Source organism: Dendropsophus ebraccatus, chromosome 4, assembly GCF_027789765.1.
Source record: "Dendropsophus ebraccatus isolate aDenEbr1 chromosome 4, aDenEbr1.pat, whole genome shotgun sequence".
Lineage (NCBI taxonomy): Eukaryota > Metazoa > Chordata > Amphibia > Anura > Hylidae > Dendropsophus > Dendropsophus ebraccatus.
In genome coordinates this window covers 80,765,369-80,791,201 of record NC_091457.1, presented here as the reverse complement: position 1 = coordinate 80,791,201, position 25,833 = coordinate 80,765,369, and the positions used below count along the sequence as shown (strand labels likewise).

Below are 25,833 nucleotides of genomic sequence, written 5' to 3'. Positions count from 1 at the left end.
GCTGTGAGCCATCTAGACTTCCTAAGTTGTCCTGTAATATGTGGTATGAAGAACATAGCAGCAGATCCTTTTAAGTCCTGTAAGTTCTAAGGCTGGGCCTCTATGGATCAGACTTGTTTTCTTCAGGTACTGTAAGTAATGCACACACCAACCCACATGATATAAATGTGATTTAACAGACTAGGCCTCCTTCTTACATTTCATGGTGGTCCAGTTCTGATACTCGTACGCCCATTTATGTGCTTTGGGTTGCAGACAGGGGTTAGCAAATTATTTACACATAACTGAGATCCATGTAAGTAATACATTGAAAAGGAAGGGGCATGCATACATGTTGGCATGTATGACAAATTATGCACGAGAACACCCTGTGTTTACATTGCCTACTACACAGCAACCTGCAGGGGACTATATTTTGACGGCCTTTGATCAACATAAACTTTTACAGCAATTTGTGGTAGAGTAAGGGCCCTATTACATGGGGCGATTATTGTTACCAATACACTTCTAGTGTGGTGGGATGGTCGGGTTTTAGTTGTGTCTTTTACTAAGGCTCCACATTAATAAAATTGACACGAAAAAACAGACACAGCCAACAGCATAGCAGCTTAAAATTGACAGATTGTTAGTCAATCCGCCCCATTATTTTTATTCTCCTGTCATTACTAAGCAACAGAGCTTTAGCATCTGATCCAAGATGTATTGGTTGTTGCATGGTTGCAGTGCTGTCACAATGTGTCATCGCCTTTAGGCTATGTGCACACTATTTTAAGAGACCGGCCGTTCCACGACCCAGCCTGGTTACAGAACGGCCGGTCTGAAAAGATCATCTCGGCCGCAGTACCAGCTGGATGATCTTTTTGGCCGCAGAGTTCAGATGCTCGCCCGCATCAGAACTCCCCACAGCACACTATGGAGCGAGTGGCCAGAGTCGCTCACTCCACAGTGTGCACTGACATGGTTTTCTACAGCCACTATTCACTGAATAGCAGCCGCAGAAAACTGACATGTCAGTTGTTTGCAGCGCCGCTAGGGATCCCGGCCAGAGCGTATACTGTGTGTATACGCTCCGGCTGTGATCCCATAAACAGCAATGCACCGTATATTCTTGTAATAATCACAGCCATTGTACAATGGTCGTGATTTTACGAAAATATAAATTGTGTGAACATAGACTTATCCTGTAATGTGATTTTCCATATATTTTGCCTACCTCTGCTCATGTTAGTATACTGTGAACTGTTTATCTAGTTGATATCTAGGTAAGTGCAGGTGAAGAAGTCACATTCAAACACCACTCCTTATATGGTAAAAGGGTGGAGCCTCCTAGCCTCCATCTTAGATTAGAGGGCAGGAATCTGGTTTAGACCATTCATTCCTGTGCTGTCTAAATACAATGAAAGGAATGCTAAGTTTTTCCCCTTATATTACAAAGTAATATAACTTTATTAAATAGATTGAAAATTAATGTTTCATCTTCAGAGTACCCCTTTAAGGTGGTTATAAACCTTCAATGACTGTTAGGCGAACAATCATTTAGCGACAGTAATCTCTCCTATTCTCCCCATGCCAAACGTTCCTTTTTTCACTTTAGAGAGTCTCGGGAAAACCCTATACACTTTATACTGACGGCCAAACCCACCACAAGCAGAGAGTTCGTCCAACATAAGTGTATAAAGTATATGGTAACCTTTAGAAAGGCGTTCTGGGTGCGTTTAATTTTGCTTTATCTTCTATCGGTGGATAAAATACAAATGAAAACCCTGGCACCCAATTCTAGGAACCACAAAAGGGAATATAATGGAGCTTTCATTAGGGGACGTTATCTATATTCCTGGAACTTACTCACCTGTTGTTCATGTTGTAAAAACCTTTGAAAGTCATGCAAATGAACAGCGGACGCTTCAGCTCGATCAACATTTCTGAAAAATATAACCAGGCTAGAGATATTACACAGATTGAAATAGCCTTAAATTAAAGGGGTTATCCAGTGCTACAAAAAATGGACACTTTTGCACCATGCTTGTTTCCGGATTGGGTGGGGTTTTATACTTAGTTCCATTGAAGTAAATGGAGCTTAATTGCAAACCACACCTGACCTGGAGACAAGAGAGGGGGAAAAAGTGCCCATGTTTTTGTAGCGCTGGATAACCCCTTTAAAGAGGGGTGGGGTGCAGTACTTGGCGCTGCCTTGGATGCTGCCAGTCTTTGCTATAACACTGCCATAAAGCCCAGAATTCGCACAGTAAAATGGCAATATGTGCCAGAACTGAGCTGCACAAAGTTTATGCACATTACCTTGTGCAGTCAAGCATGATAGTGGATCTACTGGAGTCATTTCTCACTGCCAGTTAGATAATACAATGCAGAGGTCTCTAACCTGTGGCCCTCCAGTCTTTGGAAAAATAAGGACTCCCAGCAGGCTGTTAGGGCATGCTAAAAGTTGAGTTACCGCTTTAGAGAGGCAGGTTGGATACCACTTACATATTGCAGTAAAAGTTCTGTGCGTTTCCATTTATAAGCCAAATATTCTCAAATGATAAATTCTTACCCCAAAATAAATACTGAAGAATCCTTCCTAAATTCATCTAGAATCTGAAAAGAAAAATATTTTGTAATAATAATTTGTATAAACAAAAAATGTACACGCTACATCTTCAAATCAACTTCTGGAAATCCTTGGTTTCCCATTTAAATAGCACGTGGCGATTAAAGAAGCCACCACATACAGTATATGCTTATTAGATCGTGACTAATTACATTACAGCATATTTAAAGCATTACTGTGACTTAAAAATCTTTTGGATTGTCACGCAGATATATTTAAAGTTTAAATTGTGCGAGAGCAACATGCTATAAGCTTCTGCTTGACGTTAACTCATTCACATTGCAGGAGACATGCTCCATTGTAAGTCAATGGAACCCAACTTCTGCAATGAGACAGATGGAGATGTTAGGTGAAGCCTGTGCCTTTACTGCTGTCAGCTGTATCTGGAGATTGGTGGGGGTCTTAGCATTGAGACCCAGACTGATCAAAACTTTTGACATGCCTGCATGACATAAAAAGCACTTTCCTGTTTATGTCTGCATGACACGTCGAATGTTTTTGAGATGATAGTAATGTTTTGACAAAATAGTCCAAATGGGGCAACCCCTGTAAGAGCAGCTAAATTGATTAAGACAAGGTTGGACTTTTAGGGTTTTATGCACTTACAGTTCTCTGATGCTCAAACATCATTTTTTTGTAGAACATATGTAAATGTTCAAAACTGAGGTCTTCTTTTTGGATCCCAATGTCCTACATCATAATAAAACAGCAATTAGAACTCATTCAGCACAAGCAGGATTAATGTCGGCATAAAAGATAAAAAGAGGGCAGAGGACACAGCTAGACTAGGTGTAGTGCTGGTCATACTATATATAAATATGGGTGGATTGGCCCTACCCTTATGCCTAATATGATCCAACAGCTGCGGTGACACTGATGGAAAAGTAAACCCTTGTTGCAGGTCGATGGCAGACAACACTAAGAATTCTTATCAGTTGGCCAACTTTATAAAGAAATGGTGTACGTAAAATTGTAAGCATTTTGCTTTGTGGATAACAAACACCAGAAAGAATATTTACCACCAGCTTGTCTTTCAATGATTTTACACTTCCGACTTTGAAGTTAATCTGAAAGAGTATCGTCTTCAGCTCTCGTATGCTAATACTGGAAAAAGAAAAAAGATTGTTCACAATATAAACATTCATCTTTATCAGTTTTCCAGGTGATGAGCAACCCATTCATATGCAAACATTGATTTCTTAATAAAGTTAATAATTGTCAAATGTGACATCACCGGTCACCCCAGTCTACACCTAACAGAATAAATAAACATAATAAAAAGCTCTGGGCACTTTGGCCATTATTAAAGTTTCTTTTACTAAACTTTTTTTTAGAAAAAATAATACAACACCTTGAGAAGGGGTGTGAGATAATGCTACAAAGTTGCTCTCTCCCTCCTCTGTCGTGAGTACAGGAAGAAATCAAGTTTGAGTCACTTCTTACAGTCTTAGTAGAGAAACCCATTTGTAGAGTACTCCGGTCTTCAGTTCAAGGCAGACAGTTGTCCTAGCTGGACATCTATACTCTAAGGGGGACATTTATTAAGTCTGGTGTCTTTTGCGCTGGGCATAAAAATGTCCCCACAGCCCCGATACTCCCAGGATTTATGTAGAAGCGCAATGCCCCTACATAAATCCTATGCGCACCAGTGTGCGTACATAAGGAAACCTGTGCCAGCTCGGAGCTAAAAAATTATAAATTGAGTGGACCCGTTCCGCCCCCTCTCCACCCCCTTCCTGCCCCTTTGGCACAATGAGTGTAGAAGGGCCAGATTGAAAACTGTATAAAATATATATATATATATATATATATATATATATAATTGGTATTTTTTATTGAATTATTATTTTATTTGTTATTATTACTATTATTATTATTATTTATCATTTTATATATTATTTATTCGCAAAGTGCCCCTATATGCCAAAAAATACAACTTTTATGGCTTAATAGATGTCCTCCTACTGTAAGTCTTTTCCTATTAGCTGTCATCACCAGGAAAGCTTTATTTGGCTGCTTATTTATCCTGCAGGTGGTAATACATGGAGCTTTTTCAATGGAACCATGTGTGCAGGAGTCCACCTTGATCAGAGCAGCTCTTTGTTGTAACAGTCTGCGGTATGAATGTCCAAGCCATGGGGCATTATGTCTTGCCAAGCCTAGCATGACCTCTATCTATTATTGTGATCGTAACCATGAGGTTTAAAACCTCATTTAGAGAAGTATAAAATACCTTTGTATAAAGTGAAGTCCATTCATCCACATATACTAAAGCCTAATGTATCACTGTGATGAATAAATATATTAAAAAAGTTTAGTTAAGATAGGCAACCCATTTTAGCAGAAGTGCACTTTGTATATATCTTCTACTGCAGAGCAGCTTTTCAATTTTCCACCCGTCATGGTTGAGCGTGCAGGTGGTGTGATTATTTTGGCTGGTAACAATCATTCAACCTAAACAGAATTCACGTGCCAGCCTGTTTATATGTCAGGAGGGTTTACAGTTTAATCAGTGTCCGTCGCTGCCGTTAGTTCCAGTATGCGCTGGAGTTTAATCAAACAGAAAGGATATTATTCATGATTAATATAGAATTTTATTCTAAACCATGTTGCTGCAAAGTGCACAAACTCTGATTTGTTTGTAACAAAATGAACCTGTTACAGTTCAAGGCTATGCCTTCAGTCACTGCAGTCTAGGGGAAGATTTTGTTTCTGGTTGATATTTAACCTTTCTTTACCTCTGCTTATTGTTTTCTATATGGGGAGATGGTCGGGTGTGAAGAAACAAGCCAGTTTTTCTGGTTACTACTAAATGACTAAGTAAAAATATTTAGAAATCAAACCGTGAAAATTGACACTTGGGTGGAGTATTAGACCCAGGCGTTTTTGTGCTGCTTGGTGTCCTGTTTTATGTACAGAACAAAACTCCATTTACTGTTCATCCAGAATAATGGACACCCTTACTTTGGTTAGTTCAATGTGCACTACATTTTAGTAGTACCTAAAAGCATCAAATAATGTTGTGTGTAAAAAACAATGCCATATGTTGACCAATCAAAATACATAAAACTTCTTCTTTATTGTAGTGTCATATTAAAAAAAACAAGGAATATATAGTAGAAATAGCCAATAGGCCCTTATTTTTATCACACAGCCCCTACGGTTAGCGCTGTTAAATAAAATCACTACACGCCATATGAAGTAGTTGCCCATGGCCATATCATTCATTCATTTATTTGAACAATTTATGGGACTGTAATCCTACCATTCCTATAAAGGGATTGTGTCATCAGAAAATTACTTACTGTTAAAATCAAATTTTTATGCTAATCATATTTTTGGTATCTTTTTTTTTCTAATTTTCTATTTTACCATCTATATTTTAAAATAACACTGAAATCTGGCCACCAGGCCTAATAATAACATTTCTAATAGTCTCCTCCTTATTATCACAGACAGAATAACAATAAAAAGCAACACCAGTAGATAAGATGGGATCAGGCCTAGGAAACATAAAAGTCAATGGGTCAGCTCCAGTCTGTTGTTTCCTATTTCTGTGAGACTGCTGTAAAGAATTTTAATACTGTGCAAACCCCCAGGCAGCACATAATAATGTATAAACATAAATAAATAAATAAATCAGTAAATAGAAACAGATTTTTAAAAAATGTTTCAGTATCTGGCTCTGATCAGTAAAGAGGGAAAAATCTAGGCGAAATATTAAATTTAATCACTTTAGTTTGAACTTACATAGTTACATAGTTACATAGTTAATACGGTTGAAAAAAGACACATGTCCATCAGGTCCAACCAAGGAGGGGATGGATACAGGGAAGGGGGAGGGGTGATAGGTTCTATACATATGCATTTATATTATTTTGGTCTAAGAACTTGTCTAGCCCTGTTTTGAAGCCCTCTACTGTTTTTGCTGTGACCAGATCCTGTGGTAGACTGTTCCACAGATTCACAGTTCTCATGGTAAAGAAAGCTTGTCGCCTCCGGAGGTTGAACCTTTTTTTCTCCAGGCGGAGGCAGTGCCCCCTTGTCCTTTGAGGGGGTTTTACCTGGAAGATCTTTTCCCCATATGTCTTGTAGGGGCCATTTATATATTTAAATAAATTAATCATATCTCCCCTTAAACGTCTCTTCTCCAGACTAAACAAATGTAATTCTTTTAATCTCTCCTCATAACTACGATGCTCCATTCCCCTTATTAGTTTAGTTGCCCGTCTTTGTACCCTCTCCAGCTCTAGAACATCTTTTTTATGAATCGGATTCCAAAACTGGACGGCATACTCCAGATGAGGACGCACCAAAGCTTTATAAAGCGGTAATATTATATCCCTGTCCCGTGAGTCCATGCCTGTTTTAATGCATGACAATATCCTGCTGGCCTTAGAAGCAGCTGACTGACATTGTGTACTGTTCTGTAGTCTATTATCTACAAGTATACCCAGATCCTTCTCCATCAGTGACTCTCCCAGTGTAACTCCCCCCAGGACATAATATGATGCATGTGGGTTATTAGTACCCAGGTGCATAACTTTACATTTATCCACATTGAACCTCATTTGCCAAGTGGACGCCCAAACACTCAAACTTGCTCTAGTTTACTCTCATACTCCAAAACTGTGCACAGTATTCCATGCAGAGTGACTAGTTATTCATATAATAGAAAATCTATATACTTACTATGTGCAGCCTTACATTTATAGGCTGGGTTCACACGCTGTAACTGTGCGGCTGTATTTTTTATGCGGCTGTAAATGTGCGGGTGAAACTACTGCCGTGGGAAAAAATAGACATGCGGCTCAAAACATACGGTCATTTACTTGGAAATCTGGTTCAACTAAAAATAACAAATAAAATGTTAAGAAAGTGATGCAAACACCTCTGGATGCATCTGGGAAAGCAGGGAACACAGTTTACATGAATTGCTATTACCGGGGTTTGCGATCCTCTGCACTATAGCCGATGTCTCTCATGGTTAATATATTGAATTAATAAAACACATTTTCTGTCTAATAAAGTCCCTTTTATTGTTCAATAATTAAATGTAAACGATTCCATCATTTTGCAATTAAATATACTGTTAAAATAAATATATATATAAATAAATGTATATTTATATATATATTTATTTTTTGACAGTATATTGAATTGCACAATGATGGATTCGTTAGAATTAAATTATTGAACAAAGAAACTGTATTTATTTAAACGAAAATGTGTTTTCTTAATTAAATATTAATTAGTACAGGAAGCTCTATAAGCCGGTAATTCATATTCCCGGCAATAGAGCATTCTGTACTAATCATCACTTTACTTTACTCAAAACATCAAATGTTTCTTCTAATTATGTTGTGACAATAACATTATTAGAAGAAACATTTAGAATTATATGTGCGCTCAGCTGATTGGCTGTTCGGCTGAGCGCACATATAATAAGCCGGTCCGCAGTACAGTCACTTCATTGTGCTGCGGACCAGTGAAGAGGACACATCGGGGTGAGTATAGAGCTCTCCCCAATCCCTCCCCAGCACTGCACCCCTCCCAGCAAGGAAGGGGGGTCAGTTAACCCCTTCCTTGCTGGGATGGGTGCAGTCTGACATCAGTCTGGCCCCCCGGGGGTTAAGGGGGATGCAATACATCCTCCCTTAACCCCTTGGGGGTCAGACTGTAAGCAGCGATCTGTAAAGATGCTGCATACTGTAAGGAGCACAACACCGCTCACAATGATGGGTGTTGTGCTCCTGTTTGTGTTTTTTTTGTGTGTTTCTCCCTTTTTGTTTTTCAGATATCGGTATCCTGGGGATTACGTCGGATTCCATGGACTACGTCGATGACCAGCGGTTGTTCTTTGAATTTTTTAAATAAAATGGTCAATGAGGGGTGTGGGGGTGTTTTTATTTGAATAAAAAAATTTTTAAACTTGTGTCTTGTCTTTATTTCTTTACTTTTTAGACTTAGTAGTGGAAGCCGTCTAATAGACGGAATCCATTACTAAGTTGGGGCCTAGTGTTAGCCGGTATAAAATGGCTAACACTAACCCCCTATTATTACCCCAGTACCCAATGCCACCAGGGGTACTGGGAAGAGCCGGGTGCCAGTGGTCCCGGAGCGTCAAAATTGGCGCTCCTGGACCGGGCGGCAGCAGGCTGGTAAGATTTAGGCTGGGGAGGGCCTAAACCAATGGCTCTTCCCACCCTGGTGTTACCAGGCTGCTGTCGTTTGGTTTTTAACCCGGCTGGTTATAAAAATAGGGGGGACCCTATGCGTTTTTTTTTTATTATTTATTTATTTAAAAAAAAAAAAACGCATAGGGTCCCCCCTATTTTTATAACCAGCCGGGTTAAAAACCAAACGACAGCAGCCTGGTAACACCAGGGTGGGAAGAGCCATTGGTTTAGGCCCTCCCCAGCCTAAATCTTACCAGCCTGCTGCCGCCCGGTCCAGGAGCGCCAATTTTGACGCTCCGGGACCACTGGCACCCGGCTCTTCCCAGTACCCCTGGTGGCATTGGGTACTGGGGTAATAATAGGGGGTTAGTGTTAGCCATTTTATACCGGCTAACACTAGGCCCCAACTTAGTAATGGATTCCGTCTATTAGATGGCTTCCACTACTAAGTCTAAAAAGTAAAGAAATAAAGACAAGACACAAGTTTAAAATTTTTTTTATTCAAATAAAAACACCCCCACACCCCTCATTGACCATTTTATTTAAAAAATTCAAAGAACAACCGCTGGTCATCGACGTAGTCCATGGAATCCGACGTAATCCCCAGGATACCGATATCTGAAAAACAAAAAGGGAGAAACACACAAAAAAAACACAAACAGGAGCACACACCCATCATTGTGAGCGGTGTTGTGCTCCTTACAGTATGCAGCATCTTTACAGATCGCTGCTTACAGTCTGACCCCCAAGGGGTTAAGGGAGGATGTATTGCATCCCCCTTAACCCCCGGGGGGCCAGACTGATGTCAGACTGCACCCATCCCAGCAAGGAAGGGGTTAACTGACCCCCCCTTCCTTGCTGGGAGGGGTGCAGTGCCGGGGAGGGGGTGGGGAGAGCTCTATACTCACCCCGATGTGTCCTCTTCGCTGGTCCGCAGCACAATGAAGTCACTGTACTGCGGACCGGCTTATTATATGTGCGCTCAGCCGAACAGCCAATCAGCTGAGCGCACATATAATTCTAAATGTTTCTTCTAATAATGTTATTGTCATAACATAATTAGAAGAAACATTTGATGTTTTCACTAAAGTAAAGTGATGATTAGTACAGAATGCTCTATTGCCGGCAATATGAATTACCGGCTTATAGAGCTTCCTGTACTAATTAATATTTAATGAATAAAACACATTTTCTTGGAAATAAATTCAGTTTCGTTGGTCAATAATTTAATTCTAACGAATCCATCATTGTGCAATTCAATATACTGTCAAAAAATAAATATATAGATAAATATACATTTATTTATATATCTATTTTTTTTAACAGTATATTTAATTGCAAAATGATGGATTCGTTAGAAATAAATTATTGATCAACGAAAGTGTCTTGATTACAAAGAAAATGTGTTTTATTAATTTAATATATTAACTATTAGAGGCATCGGCATTCGGCATCATTGCTGGCTATTTTTGAAGTACTCCGTACGGACCGCCTGTCAATCCACGGCCGCATGTCCAGCCGCAAACAATGGTCTTGTTCATTTTTTACGGGTCCGTTTACGATAGGGCTGTAGATTCAGAGATAGTGTGCACTGTGCAGCCGCATATCCTATACTTCCCAGCATACACACGAACCATCAAAAATACCGCCGCACAATTACAGCCGCACATACAGCCGCACTCTTACAACGTGTGAACCGAGCCCCAGTCCACAGAAATGGAATTGTAATCAAATTTTAAACAAATGTTTATCACATAACACACAGACTCCTATTTCCTTTTTTGCAAAGCATACTATTGCCTACAGGCAGCCAAGAACAGGCAACAATTGATCCTCTAAAGGGAAATAGATTTGCAAAAAAGAAACATTGTCAAATACTTTGCATTCAGATTTTTACAGCATGGATGTGGAGGTCATCATTCTCTTCATAATATGTCCACCAAGCTGTGCAGTATAAAAAATAAGACAAATATTGCATAAAAAAACAATACTATTTCCAGAGAATTTGTAGAAACATCCAGCTCGTGACATAACCAATCAAAATAGAAGATTTTTTATTTAGCATGCAAAGTTAAAATCTATAGCAAGTCCCAAAACAACCAATGCATTTTGAACACAAAGGGGGAGATTTAGCAAACATGGTGTAAAGTAAAAATCTGTGTCAGGATTGTACCTGGTAAAACCACACTCGCGAGCTCTGGTCGCCGGTTACAATCATGGCAGCAAAATGTATGTGCACAATAGTTGTTTTCTTGTATCATTTTATTAGTGTGAACACTGTGTGATTCTGCTTTGGCATTTATATTGATCTAGGTTAACTCTCTACTCATTGTCTGGGAAGATTTCTTCCAGCAGGTATACAATTAACACCTTGCCTTGGATAATGACTGACAGCCTGGTCCGCCTGTGCAATCTTGTTTCTCTGCTCCAATCATCTCTGAGACAGGGACCTGGTTTCAGATAAAGCTCAGTCATTTCCTAAGCCTGATGCCTGCTATAGGTTTACACTTGTTGTACCTGTCTCTGGCTTTCTGCTCCTGTGTTTTCCTGTGAACTCCTGTTATACCTGACCCAGGTTTGCTTTTGACTATTCTTTGGCTCTGTGATTCTGATCTATATTTTGATTCTCCTGGTTCTGATCCGTTTTTGCCTGACTACCCGCCATTGTGTTTTGTCTGTCTTTGTTATCGTCTGAGAATTGTAAAGTGCTGCGAAATCTGTTGGCGCTATATAAATAAAAATTATTATTAATTATTAATATTTGTCTCGTCTCACGTGTCACCCTATTTCAGTGCAGGGAACGTCACCTGGTTGTCCGCCATCAGTGGCAAGTAAGTACAGTGGGAGTGGGACAGTGTCAGGGCTTCACCTGTCTGTGTGAGTGTTTCCTTGTGTGCCCTGAACTGTCCTGACAATCTGGCTTAGTTGCCCCAAGCAACCAATCAGATTCCCCCTTTCATTGTTGTAATCGGCAACAACGGCCATACTTTTACAAATAGATACGTGTCCTGTTTCTTTATGGGATCCCGGCAGGAGCGTAAACACATTGTATACGCTCCGTCTGGGATCCCTCGCTGCGCCGCAAAGTACTGACATGTTAGTTTTCAGCAGGCGCTATTCAGTGCATATCGGCCCTAGAAAACCATGTCAGTGCACAGTCACTGCGGCCGCTCGCTTCATAGTGTGCAGTGGGGAGTTCTGATGCGGGCACGCACAGATGCGCCCGCATCAGAACTCTGCGGCATGAAAGATCATCTGGCCGGTACTGCAGTACCGGCCGGGATATTCTTTTCAGAGACCGGCCGGTCTCTTACGGCATGTAAACATGGCCTAAAATGAGATGCAAAATGGGTAATTTTATTGTTTGTACTAAACTAAAGGTCTCTATGAATCTGGTTCCCTACATCAGGGTCTGACAATATACTACGAGGCACATTTATGAAGATGCGTCCTTGGCGTACGCCAAGGAGAAGGCACAGATTTTTTCTTAAATTTTATTAAAGTATTGTATTGCCCCCCAAAATTTATACAAATCACCAATTTACACTTATTACGGGAAATGCTTATAAAGTGCTTTTTTCCCTGCACTTACTACTGCATCAAGGCTTCACTTCCTGGATAAAATGGTGATGTCACGACCCGACTCCCAGAGCTGTGCGGGCTGTGGCTGCTGGAGAGGATGATGGCAACGGGATGCTCAGTGTCCCTCCAGTGCCCTGTGTCCCCCAGTGTCCCCCTACCATCATCCTCACCAGCAGCTACAGCCTGCACAGCTTTGGGAGTCGGGTCGTGACATCACCATTTTATCCAGGAAGTGAAGCCTTGATGCAGTAAAATGATGCAGGGAAAAAAAGCACTTTATAAGCATTTCCCGTAATAAGTGCAAATTGGTAATTTGTATAACTTTTGGGGGGCAATACAATACTTTAATAAAAATTTTTGCCAGACTTCTCCTTTAAGTACCCCTTTAACCCTTTTGTCCAGGACTCTCACGTTACAACAATGGTTCTTGCTTCAACAACTATTCGCAGTTCCCTTGCCTCATGCTTAAGGAGAACTTTAGGGCCTTATTACACCAACAGATTATCTGGCAGATTTTTTTGAGCCAAAGCCAAGAATAGGCTACAAACAGAGAACTGGTGATAAAGGAAAGACTGAGATCTCTCCTCTTTTCAAATCCATTCCTGGTTTTGGCTTTAAAAAATCTCTCTATTACTCTCTATTGACTCGTTTCTCACTGCTACTCACTCTCCCTCCCCCAGGGTAAGCAAACTCCTCTACCCCCAGCACATAGCCCATCACACACTTGCCTCTGCTCCAGAAACATTCTGAGCCCTCTTGATAGGGGCGGGTGGTGCTCAGTCTACACAGTCCTCTCAGGTACACAGACAGTTGTAAGCAGCAGCTCACAGCTTCACACACTGTTCCTGTTACTTCAGCATACTGTTCTCAAATGCGTTGTACTGTGCTCTCCTTTGTCTGCATGAGTCTTCAAACTCATCAGGATAACACAGCAATTATCACCTGCAGTTGTGTCCGCGCTAAAATCATCAGAGGAGTAGACAGGTCACTGTCCTATTTACGATCAGAACACTCCCTGAAATTTCCCCTGCTGTTATTCTTGGTCTGTGACTACTCTCCTCCACATCATGACTTTACTTTTGTCATATTATCTCCTCTCTAATATATTTTAATCCCATGAGTCAATGGGTCACTGTCTCCCCCAAGGTCAACACACGTATCTCTGCTGCTGCCCACCTTCTGATAATTTAATTGACTGCAAACTGTGCCGTCCCTTCCACTTTACAACTCATCTCCTGTGGTTGTGATTATTATCTGCATGGTATTCTGCTCCAAACTATACTAAAACTGCCCTATTACACAGGATGATTCAGAGGAGCAAGCCATGAGGAGCAAGCCATGAGGAGCAAGCCACGTTAAGACGTCCTAGAGACATGGTCCCTACTCTAGCATTTTCACACTAGCAATGGCCTGTCCTGGGCTGAATAAGCCTACAACTGGGCAGATAGGAGCCGAATGATCTCTTTTTATAGCACCGTTGTGTGTGAGAATGCTACAGTAGGGATCATGTCTCGAGGACGCCTTAACGTGGCGACATGGTACACTCTGATCAAATAGTTTGCTAAGATCTTCACTTTTTAATATCTACAGAGCAGGTGTTTACCGTGTGTACGCTGGGGGGAGTATATACGGTGAGCCCCTGCACCTGTCAGTTGCTGTTGCACCTTCTGTTTTTTTGTCTGTACTTAAGCCACAAGCAGCGTGCAACCTGCAGTGTGAACAGAGTCATAGATGTGCTGCCATTTTTTTCTTTTTTATGTTGAAAACATGGATATAGTCATTGGCTATATCGATGTTTTCCAGACAACCTTAGAGCTTTATCCAACTTCAGCAGCCACTGCTAATCAAACGCTGAACGATCGGGTTCAGATGGACTTGAGCATGCTCGAGGTGCGCTCATCTCTAGTCACCATACAACCTAGACTTTAGGCGCTCGCTGCTGATTCGGCTGTCTAAAGGCCCCCATACACCTTCATTATCTCCTGTCCTCATACACGGCTTATCTTTCTCTCTGGATATGGCCTCTCTCTTTGAACAAAAGAGGTCAGCCGTGATTTTCCACCACAGGGGACCCTAACATCATCTGGTCGTGGTTGATCAAAACAGCCCCATAAACCTTAGATTGAGGTCCAAATCCAACTAAAATCTAAGACGTATGGGGCTATTCTGAACAACCACTGTCAGACAATGGGGATAGAGGTCAACCTTGATGAAAAATCACGGCCAACTGCTTTGTTCAGACAGATAAGCTGCAGCGAGAGCATCGCGTGGAACGTGTATGGGGAGGACGGACGGCGGGTGATATCACTAAAGGCCGGACAATTAATCATTAAATAACACAATGCATACATCCAAAGTGCAGACTACAGAAAGTTACAGAATCTCTCCAAAACTGATCTACCTTATTATAGGAATAGGGTCACCTAGTAAATATGACCTATCTATGGACAGAGCTGTTTAGCCCTCATCAGCGCAGAGAAAGGTTCTTAGCAGCCATCCTTTCTTTGAATCCTAGTGTAATGAAAGAACACTGTCTGTTTTTGGAAATTAAAAACCCCCATTGCATTCCCCTCAATGGAATAGCTTGGCATAAAGTTTATTTCCTGAAAAAATAATAATAATTAAACAATGAAATAATTTTACTCTCCAAGGAACCTGATTAAGCTCAGCCATAGGCCAAATGTTAAAGTAAATCACATTCTGTACTTCCTGTAGGAACCTCCCTGATTCTCAGACCCTGATGAACAATGGAAGAAAGGCTCACATGAAAATGAGAGTCCCAATCTAAGCCAGCCGCTCTGGTTAAATGTCATGATTTTGCTATGCCAGGGGACTTCCTACAAACTGCATGCAATAGGTGGTCGGACATGATGGAGGTTGTAGCTTAATAGCAGGTGATGTTGGAGAGCATTGTGCTAAGCTTTCACATTATAACAAAGACAATTCTGACTTTAGAAAATGCAGAACTTCTTATCACATGGCCCGATGATGATCAATTCTCCTGTAGAAACCTATATACACACCAAGATCACTGTCCACTCATATGATTATGGTAATGAGGACCTGGAAAGTCTCTCGATTTCAGGAGAAGTGTGAAGAAAAATATGAGGTCACATTCTTAGTGAATAAAGTAGTGTCTGAGCATTACAGGAGAGGAATGTGTTGTTCCTTTGGGCGGCAGTGACCTGGGATTATAAACATCTATATTTAAAGGATCGTATCAAAATTAAAAAATAATCTGTTTGACTGGCATTTCAGCTTAGCCCCTTAATTTGAATAGAGACATGGCCAGGACCTTAAACCTATTAACAACCACTAATAAAAATGTTTGTCACAGTCAGATGATAGTTCCTGTAACGTGACATGTTTTCACGGGTTCTAACGGGCGTGGTGCTGAATTACACAGCCATTCTCCTATGACAGACAGAGGCCTAATAAAAGCCTCAGGTGTACTATCAGTATCTTCCTATTAGGCCATTATTTAAATACTGTTTCAAAGCACAATGTGAATAATCAAGTGGGATGGAAAAAGTTAAATCAGGATCACTAAAATCTCATTAAAAAAAGCCCCCCTCAGAAAAAATAAGTAAATAACAAACTGAACCTCTTTTTTACGTATTTTTTATTTTATTTTAAATAGTTCATCAAAAAAGACGTGTGGTACTGCTGCAACTGAATAAACTTATCTTCTTTTACACTGCAGTACAATTTGTAATAACTAGTGGCAACTTGGGTGTCTGTTGTATGCACTCATTTACTGAACACATCGATGTATAATAAAACTGGCAACACTACCCCTTTCCCAACATGTTTCACCACTAACACATGCAGCATCCTCAGGGGCTAATGGTGTCACAATATTGTGCCATAAATAGTCAAAAATAAGTGCCTGAAAACAAAAAATGGCCTAAAATCCCTTTGCTTTTAGTTTTGTGTTTGTAATAATTACAGATTCAGTTCATTAAAAAAAAAAAAATAGGTTATACATAGCACAATGAGAAGCAAAGCTTAGTGTATTACAATATACTTTCTGATAATTTATAAATGCAATGGGATCTATCTAGCATATACTTTGACAAAAGTGAAACATGTGAAGAATGTCATCTTACCTGTTTCTTCTGGTCTGATCCACGGAGTAGATTTGCTTTCTCAGCCAGCTAAAAACATAAAAAAGCCTTGGAGGTCAGGTCAATAGATATATATGTTTTTGCTTTTTCTTATTTAGAGTTATGAAGCCACAACCCAATGGCAAATTCTCTCTATGACTGTAATGTTAAATATGCCTCTTTATCCTCATCACAATTCTGGGAAATAATCACCATGCTCTTTCTCCAGTGCTGACGTTTTGGCATCCATCAGCACTACACTTCTACATAGGTTTGGAGAACTATATCTACACTAGGCCAACAATAGGGCAAAAAAGTTACTCATTAGGCTGGAAACACACAGCAGTTTTTTTGGAATGCTGCCACTGCAGTTTCTGTGCCAGAACCAGAAGTGGATCCAACAGAAAAGAGAAGTACAAGTCCTCCCTTTATATTTTCCATCCCATTTGGCACAAACACTGCAGAGACAGTTTTCCCAAAAAAACTGCTGTGGCTGTGTGTGTTTCCAGCCTTAGAAAACTGGAAAAGAATTCTGAAGAAATACTAATAATAGGAAACTCCAGAATATTTGAATATACTCTGTTTCAAATCATTGGCATGTACAAGATGTCTGCTTACTGTTAGTGAATTGAAATATATTTGTATAGATGGTAAGACACAAATGTCATGCTGATAATATTCTGTGGGCACAGCAGCGGTGGTCATAACAAGACAAAGCTCTGTAGCTAGAGTGTGACAGCTGTCAGATGCGCCCTACTCTAGAGCAGTCGCCTATGGTATCAGACCTCAGACTAGACCCCTAAATTATCAGACCTTGAACCTCTAAATTATGACACTAACATGAGGACAGTGACTAGGATCTCTAAAGATCAGAGGCCTAAAGCATATGTTGAAAGCTGTGTAGAACTCAAACCCAATTTGTTAAACTTTCCATTATACAATCCTTGACTAGGTTGTCTATCAAGTCCTGTAGTCTAGTTAATTAAAGTGTAACTTTCATTAATTTTTTCTTGCAGAAATCAATAGTACAATTGATTATAAAGTGAATGTACCATCAGGTTCATTGCTTTGTGTTATATACCTTAATGGACTGGCATCGGTGCTGGGATTCCAGTGTACCGATCCTTTTTTTGAACTGCCACGCGGTTTCTGTGCATAGCACCAATCTTTTCAGGAGCCCCGACCTGATCCGGAGCACTGGGGACAGGCCAGTTTGCCTCCAGTGTGAAGAAACCCCCACTTTGTAACACGGCTCCATTGAGTTAAGATGTCGCACTGGAGGCTGGAGGGACTGCCCCCAGTGCTCTGGTGCAGGCCGATGCTCCCGAGAAGACCGTCGCTGTGGGTGGGAACTGGGTGGCGGTTCAAAAAAACATTGTGCTAGCACCGATCCATTAAGGTATAAAACACAAAGCGATGTACCTGATGTTACATTTGCTTTAAGAAACTCTGTAATAGGTTTTACTAAGCAAAAAAGTTTCCTTCTCTACTCAAAAAGCTGTTTTGCAGCCCCTCCTCACTTATCTGTGTCCATTATGGTCTATGAAGAAGGGAGGGGTCAAGGGGTAAGGGAGAATGGAGAGGAGACAAACAGCTCATGTATAGCAGACAGCCCAACACAACATCCATCCTGCAATCTAATCTTACCAAGTTCCTGGATAAGCAGTGAGCAGTCGGACCTGTAAATCCAGCGTTTTCTGTGGCCAGACACATATAGGGACATTTATTAAGTCCAGTGTTTTTTGCACCAGGCTTAAAAATATCCCCGCAGTGCCGACAGTTCACAGATTTATGTAGAGGCACACTGCACACTGATGCACATGGAGGAAAATCTGCGCCAGCTCAGACCTGGAGTAGGTTTTCTTATGATACATTCGGGGGACCCAGAGTCTGGGCCCCCTGTTCTGCCTCTTCACACCCCCTCCCTGCCCCCCTGGCCCAATGTGAATATTTATTCACAAAACAGATCTTTGGGAATAAATAGATTTGCATCAGGCCATTTTACGCCACAAAATACAACTTTTTCCATTGATAAATCCCCCTCCCCATAGTCTCTATGCAACTGCAAGACAGGCTCTGTACTCTTCCTGCTCACTCATCCCCCTTGGCTCCTCCCCCTCCATAGGATATAATGGACACAGCAGAACCAGTCTTCACTTTGCTCTTCTGTAATGTAGATGACTTTGCCTGATAATGAGCAGATAAGAATTGGGGAGGGGGGATTCTACAAAACAGCTTTTTGATTACAGAACTCTTATGCTTAATAAAACTTAGTACAAAGTTTCTTAGAACCACTTGTACTATTGATTTCTGCACAAGAAAAAAAAGTTACACTTACGCCGTTTAGGGAGGTAAGGAGGTATTCTAGAGGAGGATACATTTTACATTTATAAGTGTTCAGGGCGGTAGAATAACTTTAAAAAAAAACTTTCCTTTCCTGCCATCAACCCCCCAACTACTAACATCGAGGGCTGGCATTGGTGGGGATTTGACATCAGGGGAATACTTTTTTTTTTATGCTATTCTGTTACCCTGGGCATTTATGAGTGTAAAATGTATCCTGTGGAATACCCCATTGTAGAACTGACTATAGCATACTATTGGGCAAAGTCACGTCTGAGAAGTTGAGGATCTTCTCTGTTGGTCTGTGTTATAATGAGTAGCCGCCTTCGGTTTTAATATATTTATATATGCAATTAGCAACACTTTCCCTTTACTCAAATTACAGTAACTATGTTGATCCGATGATCCCAGTTATTTTAAAGGATGTAATAGATGTTAACATGGCAAAATTATAAAAGATGAATGAGGCAGCAGTATTTTGGAATTCTTGACAGCATGCAATAAGTTATTATCAGGGGCTGCAAAAAAAACCACAAGTGATGTCACTGGTAAAAAGCCGACTGAGATTGGAGGCTCAAACAGGTAGACCCCATCTTTATTGCAATTGGGTTGCGATATTCTAAGCAAGTGTCCTCTCTGTTACTATGGAGAAATAACAAAAAGTGTGAGCAACCTGCAAAAGGGTCATGCCAGGCTCCTCTCCTCAAAATGATAGCAATATAGTGGGTGAACAAAAAACAATTAGATTATTGGGGAATCTATGAGACAGGTTAATTCATATGTATGACATTTATTGCATCTTTTCAGCTGACCTCAAAATCATTGTTACTAGTTTGCAAATCTTTCAGTATAAACACTCATCCTTCACAGTATATATTACGAATGCAATTACAATCATATTTACGATCATAGATACGAATGTATTCATGACTTTTTGTGGCAATTTATCTTTTCATTTAAATGTCTATCGTTTAAAGGAAAAGAATTATTGCTTGTTTGCTTAAGCGATTTATCTGTACATGTAAAAGGACCCTCATTTTTCTACTATGTGTATAGTACTCATGTAACATATAGACAAAATATACATGAATAACTCAGTTGATATGAAAATTTGGTATTTAGGCTCTGTACACATCATTTTCAGAGCTATATGCACATCATGTTCATATTTACATGATATAAAAGAAAAGGGCTCAGTGGCATACCTCACCCTCAGGCTCCCATGTATATCACTGCAATGGATGCCAAAAGGGAACTCGTCTGACATTTGTTGCGTAAATATTGCCCTATGGATATGTTTGACGTAGATGCCAGATGCTCTTTCATTGTATAATGCATTTATAGGCTGCTAGCATAATGACAACAGGGTCTTATCTTGTATTATATAACCCTGAGAAGAAGTCTTATAAACAGATTTCAATAAAATCTGCATTTACAGTTTTATAAGCCTCAGAGCTTAAGCCCCCCAGGGTCTGCACGGCATTTGCTTTGGTTATTGGGAACTGGGCTGACATATACCAATTACCTATACCATTAAAACCACCTGCATATTATTAAGCATGTTCACTAACATAACTTTGACTATTGAAGCATGGACTCCACAATGTCTCAGTGGTGTCTGGCATCAGTAGATTTTTAGGTTGTGTAAAGGCCCTATTCCACCAACAGATCTGACGACAGATTATCTGCCGAAGTTTGAAGCCAAACCCAGGAGTGGATTTTAAAAGAGGAGAAATCCAGTCTTTCCTTTATGACCTGTTCTCTGTTTACAGTCTGTTCCTGGGTTTGGCTTCAAATCTTTGGCAGATAATCTGTCGTCAGATCTGTTGGTGGAATAGGGTCTTAAGTCACATGGTGGGGCTTCCACTTGTTTTTCTAGTACATCCCACAGATGCCCGACCAGATTGAGATCTGGGAAATTTTGAGTCCAAGTCAACACTTTAAAGTCTTTGTTACTTAAAACAATTCTGAACCATTCTTGCAGTTAGGCCACTGGCAACAGAGAACTAAGGTATTCCAGCAGAATATTGCCTAGCGTATCACACAGCCTCCATTGTCTTGCCTTCTTACCATAGTGCTCCCTGGTGCCATGCCATATAAGTAGCCAACCCACATGCACCCAAAATGTGATTAATCAGACCAGGCCTACTTTTTCCATTCAACCATAGACCAGTTCTGATGCTCACAAGCTCAGGTCAGTGGTTATGTAGCCGCATACACAGCAAGTTCCAATGTACTTTATATTCTGACACCTTTATCTTATACTTTAGCCAGCTTCAATGATTTGTATTACATTTGTCTGTGGGATTGAAACAGATGGGCTAGCCTCTGCTTCCTTAAATACATTGGTGAACCTTGGCCACCATGTCCTTGCCTTTAGTTGACCGGTTGTCCTATACTGGACGACTATAGGCAGACACTAACTACTTTGTTCTGGGACCAAGCCACAAGCCTTGCCATTTTGGTGATGGTCAAAGCTAATCTTCTAGCCTTCTACTATTTTGCCCATGTCAGAGTGACTGAAATCTATAGTTTCCCACTTGTCCTGCTTTTTAAAACACCAGCTTTAAGAACTGACTGCTCACTAGCTGTCTATGAATTAACATTAACATGAGATAATCCACGTTATTTACCTGTCAGTAGTTTAAATGGTGTGGCTGAACTGTGTAGTCCTTAACCTGGATAGTGTACAAAGTCTATATATTCAACAATTTAGTGCGATTATTTCATAAATGGTGCCAAGATAGGCTGTTACTGGTAGCTTTCAGTACTATGAATGAGGCTGTGGAGTATTAATACCGCTTGTGACTAATGCAATGCATTTGTAGCCAACTGTTTATGTAGTTCTTATCATGATGTAAGTGGTTCAAAGGTAAAGCTACACTTCTGTATCCTAAGAAAAGTATTAGACACACCTTTCTATGATGGTTGGCGTGGAAGCCAAGTTAACTTCTTCAAGTAAAAGATTCAACCCACATCTCCACCTCTCGGCATCATCCACAGAGTCAGCTGCAAGATGAAATCGGATGAAATATGTCAGTAAGGACAAGACTCACATTGATCAACCTACTTCAGCCCACCTGTGTCTGCTGCTTCAAAGGCAAAACATAGTCATTTTGCTGATGTTCTGACATTTATATTATGGTTACAAGACCCAGATTTACAATGATTCTACTAAACTGAACCTAGATTACCATAGAACCCTATAGTGACCATAACAATATCATAGAGGGCCCGATATTAGGTCCACAAGATACTATGACTGAAAAAACAACTTAACAGTGTAAAATTTACCTTCCAGACTTAACGTGTTAAGGACAAATTGGCTTCCATAGAAGATAGTGAAGCAGCAATCTTCCTTCAGTCGTGAGGCTTTTCCACGCTCAAAATCCTTGCAGTTTTTCCCCAGACGGATTTCCTTTATTTCAGTTAGGTCCACTGCAAGAGAGTATTTGGAATCAATAGAAAATGGGGCTTCCACATTTTATCACAAATATGAAGTTTGTATTTAGCCTAGTTCTTTGCCTGCACTTCAGCACTTTTTACGCCTGCAGCAGCTGAAAATATACACAGTTAAGTCACATTATTCTGACTACTTCCTACTTTTGACGTCAGCATGAGCATGTCATTTGTCGTGAGTTGGCTTTGTGGGTATATAAGGTGAGCCGCTTGCACACATATACCTTGTTGGTGTAATGGGTAAAAGGGGCAATTTATCAAAATAGCAAAAGGGGATGATTTTTGGATTTTGGGCCAAAGGTGGAAGTATTTCTGAATCTGCGCTGTTTGTGAAGTGTTCACATGCTGCTCTGGTAAAAATGTGTTGTGAGAGGACAAACTGCACAATTGCGAATAAGCATTCGGAAAACTGCGTAACCTCATGTGCTGCTGATGTGAAAGTTGAACGTGAGCTTCCGAAGGTGGATCCTTACCAAGGAGCTATCAAACTTGTATCTAAAACAACAGTTTTGTTCATTCTACTGCATTTGGGGCTCTGAAGCAGACTTACAGTATGGTGACTACAACTTTGATAATGAAGGGAGAGAAGGCTTCAATTTTCATGACAGTATCTGGATTGAACCGTGGCTGATTGGCAAAGAGTTGAGTTCTCAGATGAGTCATGATTACTACATTAAATGGATGGATGTTGACTAGAGATAGGCACAACCCAAGCATGCTCGAGTCCAATCATTTGGCTTTTTAGTTCCCGTGGGTGGAGAAGTTGGATGCAGCCCTAGGGTTGCCAGGAAAACATAAATACAACCTATGGCCTATGGCTATATCCATGATTTCCTGAACTCCCTAGGACTGCATTCAGTTTTTCATGCATGCTCAAGTTGAAATCATCTATAATGTTGACATGTCAGGCAAGAAACATCACAGAATGAACACCCTGCTTCCATTACTGGAACAAAATAAGTTGGTGGTGGCACAGTTAAGATCTGGAGAAAGTTTTTATGGCATCTTCTAGAAAGACAATGCAACATTTCTCACAGCTAGAAATGTTAGACATTAGTTAGGAGAGCATGACAGAAGTACTATCTCAGCCCCCTCCAGCATCTATGGCTTCTTACCCAATCACCCTCCACCATTTGTGGGATGCACGGCAGTCAGCCTGGCTCCAGCTATGTGTGACAGCCTACCAGAACCTTACTGAATGACTCCCTGCCCGTCTAGTTGCTGCACACCTTGGTTACTCTAGATATATGCTGGTTGTCATAATAATGTGACGTATGTATATAAAAGTGTTGGATTTGGGGAACTTTCCTGAAAGTAATATTCAATGTTATGGGCAGAGCATCTTCACGTATTAGTGCAGCATTATGCTATAACAGTTCTTCTCAACCGTTTTACCATAAAGGAAAACGCTTTTCCTCTTAGAGAAACCTTACAACTACACCAACCCTTCTGTACAAGTGACAACTCACAGATTCCACTGCAATAGTTGGGAAATACTTGTTAATTGTAAGACTGTTCAGTGTCCTTGTGTTTTATCTTTTTTATTTTATTACACAATTAAACATAAAGGACAGAAGAAGTATTAGAGAACGTTTTAAGAATTAATCCGAGGTCAAGTTGCTGGTGACCTCACTGTTATTAACTAGGTGCAGAAAGGCCTATCTTCCTGGGACCAAAGGGGAAATGTGTTTGATTCGTCCCCGAATTGGTGTCAAACACTCACTTGAAGAGAAAGCTACAAAAAAAAAAAAAAAACTATTAGTGATGGTCAAAGACTAACAGGCACAGTGCTCATCTTTGTTGGGTGGGGCTCAGCTGCTGGACCTCAGTAGTTTAAAAAATCTTGCTATGTGGTCCATAGTATAAAGAATCTTGCTAGAATATGATGAATTTATGTAGAGAGAAACTTTGCCTTAGCTTTTAATCACAGGAAGTGTTGCTTTATTTCCATGTGCATAATATTTGTATGCATTGGACAGAAACAGTTTAGCTGTTTTAATATTCAAAGGGAATGTGTCATCACAAAATGGCCCATTGTTTAAATCAAGCTTATAGGTTAAACATTTTATTTTTTTGAAAGAATTTATTTAAACTTTTGCATAGAAAACATACAATACCAAAGAAATAAAAGGGCACAATCCGCCCTACACATGAGTAGTAGAAACACACCACCAAGGAAAACACAATGAATTAAGACAAGCCGTTATACCGGAGAACAGAGTATAGAAGCGGCCCCGTGTGCGTATCCCATATAGTTGGAATTGGATGGAACACATAGACGCCACACACATTTACTCACTCACACAAACACCGCGGTACCCCCCCCCCCCCCCCCCCCCCGAAAATCAAAGAAAGGATTAGATGTCCGCCGTCACATCATGTGCCAGCGTATCCATATTTTCATAAATTTCTTAGGGCATTTACGGTGTTCATAGAGGGCTTCGTATAACGGGACATATTTGTTAATTAACATTTTCCAACGAGCCAGATGTTTCAAATTTTCCATTTTATTTTCTGTATTATAAAATAATCGTGGAATCTTGCAGTTTTTATCCTGGCCACTAATGGTTGTATTACACTAAATTGCTTGCTCAACCCTTTGCTTAACTCAGGTGTCAATATGTAAGATGATGGCAATTTGCTGAATGCTGCACACACTCTTTAGTTCCAACATGGAATTTCTGTTGTAAATTACAGAGCTAGAGAAGCTTAAAGCGAGGTACCACTTTTCCAAGGTAAAAAAAAATGTTTATATCACTATGTTGATGCCGGCACGTAGTTCCCATCAGTGTGGTTTCCACCATTTCCACTGGTTTCTCCATCTGCATTTAGGCCCGCTTGGTACACTGGGGGTGCTAAGTCCACCTACAGTGCACTGAGCAGGCCTAATTGCAGACAGAGAAAACGGCCAGATGGCAGGTCTATGTTCAATTCGCTATGTTCGTTCAGCCCTCCATGGGTCCTTATGACTACTAGACCACCACGTTTTACATGTATTACATCATGATCACCCTTGGCTGCATACATACAAATGTGTGCACCTGACACCAGAGTATAGTCCCTGAATTGAATTATCCTTCAAAAAGAAATTAGGTCAGCTCTCCAAAAAAGTATGCCACAATTATTAAGAAACTTGTATATTTTATTAAGACAAGAAAAAAACTTCTTTTAACCCCTTAGCGTCCCATGATGTACCTCGTACGTCATGGCGGCGTGAGGGGAGTTAAGAGAGGGGTCCCGCCGGGACCCTGTTCTGAACGGCACTTCTCCCGGCTGGTATCTGCAGCCGGGGAGCGCCTCTATTAGCCAGTGCGGGTCCAGTTGCCGTGCCGGCTAAATAAGCATTTAAATGCAGTTGTCAAATCTGAAAGCTGCATTTAAATGCTTTGTACTTCATGTCCCTGGTGTCTAGTGGGACGAATCTTCCCCCCTTCCCCCCCGCAATGCGATCGCAGGGGAAAGATACGTTCTTCTGCCTGGCCCAGGCCTCAGTGTTGCACTGACGCTGATCCCAGCTTGGCAATACATTGCTCTGGTCTGCATCAGGCCAAAGCAA

General features: G+C 40.6%; 1 protein-coding gene across 4 annotated transcripts in view; it reads right to left on the bottom strand.

Moving 5' to 3' along the window:
* Positions 1-25,833, bottom strand: part of PLCG2 (phospholipase C gamma 2) — a 132,223-nt gene that overhangs the window by 67,785 nt on the left and 38,605 nt on the right. For all 4 annotated transcript variants that reach the window (XR_011362581.1, XM_069966155.1, XM_069966156.1 and 1 more), the window contains exons 3-9: positions 22,113-22,256; positions 21,734-21,827; positions 16,479-16,526; positions 3,628-3,712; positions 3,215-3,298; positions 2,552-2,595; positions 1,850-1,922 (exon numbers count right to left, since the gene is read on the bottom strand). Coding sequence is in view for 3 of the 4 variants with exons in the window: in XM_069966155.1 (XP_069822256.1) it covers positions 1,850-1,922; positions 2,552-2,595; positions 3,215-3,298; positions 3,628-3,712; positions 16,479-16,526; positions 21,734-21,827; positions 22,113-22,256 (572 nt within the window). In the remaining variant the exon portion in view is untranslated. The remainder of the gene's footprint in view (positions 1-1,849; positions 1,923-2,551; positions 2,596-3,214; positions 3,299-3,627; positions 3,713-16,478; positions 16,527-21,733; positions 21,828-22,112; positions 22,257-25,833) is intronic.